General features: G+C 34.0%; 1 protein-coding gene across 1 annotated transcript in view; it reads left to right on the top strand.

The window, feature by feature from the left end:
- Positions 1-6542, top strand: part of LOC117101552 (adhesion G protein-coupled receptor L4-like) — a 54419-nt gene that overhangs the window by 8470 nt on the left and 39407 nt on the right. Inside the window, exons 4-5 of the mRNA XM_033241531.1 lie at positions 4980-5276; positions 6328-6441. Of these exons, the coding sequence (XP_033097422.1) occupies positions 4980-5276; positions 6328-6441 (411 nt within the window). The remainder of the gene's footprint in view (positions 1-4979; positions 5277-6327; positions 6442-6542) is intronic.

Genomic DNA, 6542 nt, shown 5'->3' with positions numbered 1-6542 from the left:
TATATATATTAATTAATTAGTAATCAACTAATTTAAGATATTAATTAAGATTATATTAATTGAGATATTTGTAAAGCTCATGTGAAAATTATTTATATAATTGCAGTTTATTTATACAGCATTTCGACGAATATTCGTCACCTTGTGTGAAAATATGTGGTAATCGCACGATAGTATTAGCATTTGCATACTCGAAACACTTTGGGAATGCTTTTGTTTTGTTTTACATTTACATCCAGTGTTAGACAAACTCAGTTATTTAAATGCTTATATAACTGAAAACATAAATTATGTGGATTAAACTCTTATAGAATTTACAATGAAACTTATAATTTTTTAAGATTATTTTTTGAAACAGAATAAAATAGGCAACATTTTATTGAAAAAAAAACCAGATTTTACATCTATAGACGTAAGTTGATTTAATATGCTGAATCATTATTAATGGTATATACCTATCATATATTTCTATAAATTAATCAACAAATATCTCATTAATCACACTATTGTAAATAGGCCTATTGAAGTATTATTAATTCCTTATAAAAGCATTATTCGAGCACCTTCATTATTATTATTATTATTATTATTATTATTATTATTATTATTATTATTATTATTATTATTATTATTATATTTATAGCCGTCGGAAGCATTTTGGAAGTGGTCCGGCCATTCTGAGGGAGTGTAAGGGTGGTTGGAGAAAAGTGGGAAGGGGTGCCGTTCGGGGTCCAGACGTCCTACCTCGGAAAATTTTGTTTCTGTTGTAGATTTCCGAAAAAGCGCTTTCATATCTTTTGCAACAATCAAATATATTTTTTCGTTCCATTTTTATTTAATTAATTTTATTTTTTAGGCATTTTTATTAGTGTAATTGTGTTAGTTATAAATTATGAAATTCAATATATTGTACCGTATATATTATACCAGTACTCTATGATTAGGCTAAAAAAAATTATGTTGTGTTGCCCTCCCTGACCAACTGAAATTTTCCAATAATTCGGGTCGACATTTAAATTTTTTTTTTTTTTTTTTTTTCAATTTTGTTGCTTTCACTCAAGTACAATTTCGAGAAATACCGCATCCGAAATTAACATTACAACATAAAATCTAAAACAGATGCACACGTAAAATCGGTAAAATAGAAGGCATGTTTGAGAACCGAGTGTGACGACGGTGAAGATGTATATGCATGAACATCGGATCTCTCGCACTGTCAACCCACGACCCAATCTAGGCTATTCTTTACTACTGTACATAAGTAGTGTTTGCCGGAATCAAAAATCGTATTCATTATCTTACGATATATTGGACAATATTCACACGGGTCTAGCCATCGTTTTAAAGCCTGTACATAGCTAGACATATTAGGCTCTGTTTATGCCAACCATGAACGAAATATTATACAGGTATCTTATGTTTTCCTCAAAGTTTACTTCGATAGTATTACAGTACTATACTCAGGACGCTTGCTGGTGCGGATCCAGAAATTTTCTAACGGGGGAAGGGCCCAATAGGTAGTCCAGTGGCGGATCCAGGATTTCAAAATACAGGGGGCCTAGGGATAGATTTTGACAGATCGAAAATCTAAACCACCTTAGCCCCACTGTGGTTGGGCTGAGGTAAGAACATTTATGATTATGACACCTTTAGATGGCCAGAAATGGCAATCGCAGACTTAATTTAAGTTTTAGGCCTACATTTTCCTTTTTTCTCCCTTTTTTGAACAAAATTAAAGGAGTCGGGAAGAGGCCGACTCAGACCCCCTTGAATCCATCACTGTATGACCAATTATGGTTATGACACTCATTTAGACTTAAATATTTATATTTTACCAAAATGACAAATGTAGAGGTTCTGCCCATGCCGGCTGTGGCACGTGTCCCCTTGTTTTTGCCACTAAATTTTAAACACTTCAATGCATATTCATGCTATGTGCTACTCACTTTTCTATTCTGAACCTGTTGTGTGCTGGGATTGAAGGTCTTTTTCTTCAAAGACCTTTAAGCTTTTAGCCTATATTTATTTATTTATTTATTTATTTATTTTTACATTTTTTTGAGAAAAAGTGGTCCGGCCATAGCCGGTGCTACCGGTACGGTTCCGACGGCCCTGTATTTTATATTCTATTTATCAACCATATTAACATTGAAAACTTGAATTATGTGAGTAAAATTATCATTGAAAATAATCTTAAAACTTATAAGATTAATTTTTAAAACAGAATAAAATAGATAACATCTTTATTTAAAAAAACAGGTTTTGCATATAGACGCAAGTTGATTTAATATATGCTGATTCATCTCATTAATAATTACTACTATTTTATTTATAATTTTTTTTGTATGGGCATAGGCATATGTATATATTTTAATAATTAGATTCGATTGTGGCAGTATGGGTTTTTCGTAAAAAAATGTTTTCATCCAGTCCTTGAATTCTGTTAGCCTAATTTTTTGACTTCATTGTTGGTAAATTTTATAATTTTTATTTTCTGAAATTTAATCTAAATTATATTAACGCAAATGTTGTTGCTAAACTAACCAATCGGCCATTTTTTTTTCACGTGCATAATTTAACGCATTCTGGTTACGTAAATTTTCGTTGTCAGCGAAGTCTATTTTAAGAACCAGTTGAATGAAAATAATACTCAACGAAAATTCGTATTTAATGAAATGAACCAGTCGAATAAGGCCAATAAGTGACGAGCATGTTCCCACACCTCTTCGGAGTACTGTACCTATTGCAGGGGTGGGCATAAAAATCGGTCGGAGGGCCATAGTGAACTTTTTTGATTTAACACTGAGGGCTGCCCCCAAACTTTCATGTTCCAGTGAGCTTCCAAAAACCTCCAATCACTGCTTTTACATCACCTTTGTTCTCAGTTTTAATGTTACTTCTTACATAATTATTGATGTCGGGCCGTAAAAAACAAGGTGTTTTCTACTAGCCAATTTTCATTGGTGGGCCGCATACATAGGGTTTTACATTTATTGTCACGGGCTGAAAAAATATTATAATTGTTCTTTCGGTGTATATTATAGTTGTCCACTATGTAGTGTTAGCAGAGTTTGTCTTTCTTCACTCACTCGCTCACTATCAAACTTTGCTATGGAGGTACTTGTACTTGTAAACTGACTCGGAGACAAACTTTGGTCCGAAATTTTCCAGGTATGCAGGATATACGGCAGTAAAACGATTCTTTACAATTTGTGGAGTATTTTCCCAAACAACAAAAAGGCCAAGTAAAAAAAGAAAAAATACTAGTTTCTTGTCACCTCCCGCATCCATTTTTGCTGCCTCATCTAAAAAAAATATATATTTCCTTTATTTTGCGAAATGTACGAAAATCTGGCTCACATCAGTAAAATTCCTCTCTCGATCGTGCATAGGGAGATGTTCCCAGTAAGAATTTCATTTGAACTATTACCAGTAGTATTATGAATTAAAACTCAATGTACTATGATACAAATCGTGTATAGTGCTACTTTTATTTGCTTTGAATGTGCAAGACAGGCCCTTCATTTCCTCCCCCACCCCCCTCACTCAAGATGCTTTCGCCGCCACTGTCAATGTATCTACTTTGTAAAAGTGAGAAAGTACTGAACTGTTTCCCATTGCCCATAAGTACTGTAAGTAAATCTGTTAAGATTTTTCAAACACTGGAAGGAAGTTACTTGAATTCCCTATTGTTATTAAAATCTTTTCTATCTCCTGCTTAAACATTAGGAAGTCATATACTTACGCTCCATTCGCTTGGAATCTTTTCAATTTCTAATAATTTGTAAAAAAATATACATAAGCTAAGCTGACAAGTCATGCTAGCAATAATTGTATATTGTTAGCCAATATAGACCTACATGGTGGTCCCGAACATGTGTTTTCTTCAAATATATTTTTGTCTATATTTGAACTAATTACTTCGGTCCAACGGACCTTCAGATCAATGTCCCTTCGGACCAACGGACCTTCGGACCAAAGGCCCTTCGGACCAAATAACCTTCAGACAAATGCACTGACCCCGTTTGACGTGGTGTTGCCTTCAAGGTATCAGAAGGAAGTCTAGTACAGTAGTATAACTAATACTTTACTTTTGATACCAAGTTGGGATGTGGTGGACTTCCTCTGATTGGTTGAAAGATATCACCTTATCCAAATCATTTGACCATTACATCATTTTGGGGAGTTTCTATTGGTTAGATACTATAACAACTTTGGGAATAAAAGTTAACTTATATTTAGTGACAAGCTGTCTCTCAACCGAGCTTATTTTATAAGTCATATGTAAGGAGTTGACCACTTGGGCTTTTTGTCATGAATTGGCCATTTTCCTGTCAAAGGCTTCATATACAGTAATTAAGGAGACATTTAACAGATGCCCACTAGGTTAGTGAAGTTATGGGGTGGTGAGGTAAAAGTTCAGTCCAATGGTATACAGTAATTAATTTGGCCTATATTTGTAAGTTATCTTAATACCATATAACACCCGTTTGAAACATTCTGGATCCACCCTTGATCACACTGCACAATAATTTTTCACAAGGACTATTCAGCAAAGACACTCGAAACTTTAACTACAAAGACGTCCTTTAGAAAAATAATGACATGGTAACCATAACGTCCACAACGATTGCCTCCTCAACTTCCCCATTCAACAATGTACAACATCGCCACCTTTCCCCACTCAATCAACACCGTGTGGAGCACGGGTATATGCTAGTTATTATTATTAATATTATTACAATTATTGGTATCGCACATTGGATTAATATCCAGTGGAATTACATTATTCCTGAAGCTTCGTGACAACAAGTCTCCTCAAACTTCTAGGGCATTCCTGAGGATCCCAGCCGTGTTCAGAATCGCACTATTCTGAACATTTATTATTATTATTATTATTATTATTATTGCTGCTGCTGCTGCCGCCGCAAGTTATAATTGTCAAATACATCTGTTATTAAAAATATACTTATTTCTAGACAATGAACCACCTGTTCCAAGTTGTCCATCACTAATTACTGGTGTGACTGATGAGGGAAAACCAAATGGCACTGTCAGCTACAACCTTACTGTCACTGATAATGTTCAAGTTGCCATGTTCTCAACCAACTATACAGACATCGATCCAGATAGAATGACAATTGATGCAGCTTATGATGTTACTGTCACTACTGGTGTATTTCCAATTGGAGAAACTATAGTTGAATACATCTTCACTGACATTAGATCGCCTAAAGGAAATGAAGCTACATGCTATGTCAAAATAAAAATTGAGGGTAGGCTAATAGGCCCTACTAAGTTATGGTGTCGTAAAATATGTGTTAAATGTAGTAATTAATTAGTGGTTTAAAAATATTTTGTTAAACACAATACATAACAATGTTGAGAAATAAATACCATGGGAAATTATAGTAGAGCTAACCTGTATTTGCCACACCCTTTCACTTTGGTAGTGTAGTTGCAAGTCAATGCTTTCTGCTATACTGGCTATTACATCATACAAATGAGTTTCACAATTAGCATATAAGCCTACTGATTAATAATGATACTAACAACACTAGTAATAAAATTAATAATAATAATAATAATACAAATCATAATAATGATAATAATACTAAAATTATCACCCATAGCAATGATGAAGAGCAATTATCCAATCCATCCTGACATAAACAGCAACGACAAAAGCGATACACTTTTTTTTTGTCTGACAACTTGGGGTTCCCAAGTCTTCCTGTAAGTCATTCGAGTCTCCCAGAAATACTTCCGTGCTCCTACAAGTGGACAAGAATTTCCAGGAAATATAAGCCATCTTTTCGCAAATTCATTCAATCCATGTGTTTTTTCACTACTTTATTACATCTGTATTATCATTTTGTCTCACAGAAATCAGTGTCCTTTGAAATTTTATGTGCTAAGGCAGCTCATTGAAACAGATATCCCAGAAACACATGGAGTGGAGTTGAATAGCTTAGTCATGGGTTCAATTCCTGTCAGTTGCAGGGTTTTTTCTCACGACCAAAACAACTCCACTCCCTAAACCTCAGATTTAGTTTGTGTAAATCATCATGTATGTATGTTTGTCTTGTGAAAGGGATTGTCACCTACAAAGTAGGACAGTGATAATATTCGCTATTGACAATCTTTGGTGCATGTGTTGTGTGCCTAAATAAAATAATAAAAAAATAATAATAATAAATGACTTATCTAAACTTCTGACCCCAGACAACTTAATTATTGATTTTCTCCAAATGTAAAGTTGTGACAAATATATAGCACAGGTTTTGTGGGAAAAAGTTAAATATATATTTATTGGTTTACTTACAGACAACAATGAGTGCGACAGTAACCCATGTCAGAACGGCGGTACTTGCGAGGATACAGTTAATGGCTACAGGTGTGCTCGTTCCTTAGAATGGAATGGCAAAAACTGCACAGCAGGTAATCTACTATAATCCTTTCAGGACTTTTTTTTTTTTTTAGTTCCTATGCATGTAATGCAATAGGAACTATTGTAATCACTCTTGCTATTTCCTATGTTT

Source organism: Anneissia japonica, unplaced genomic scaffold, assembly GCF_011630105.1.
Source record: "Anneissia japonica isolate Jap-2015-1 unplaced genomic scaffold, ASM1163010v1 scaffold310_len583560_cov164, whole genome shotgun sequence".
Taxonomy (NCBI): domain Eukaryota; kingdom Metazoa; phylum Echinodermata; class Crinoidea; order Comatulida; family Comatulidae; genus Anneissia; species Anneissia japonica.
Note: the sequence above shows the minus strand (reverse complement) of the source record. Positions and strands in the feature narration are given on the sequence as shown.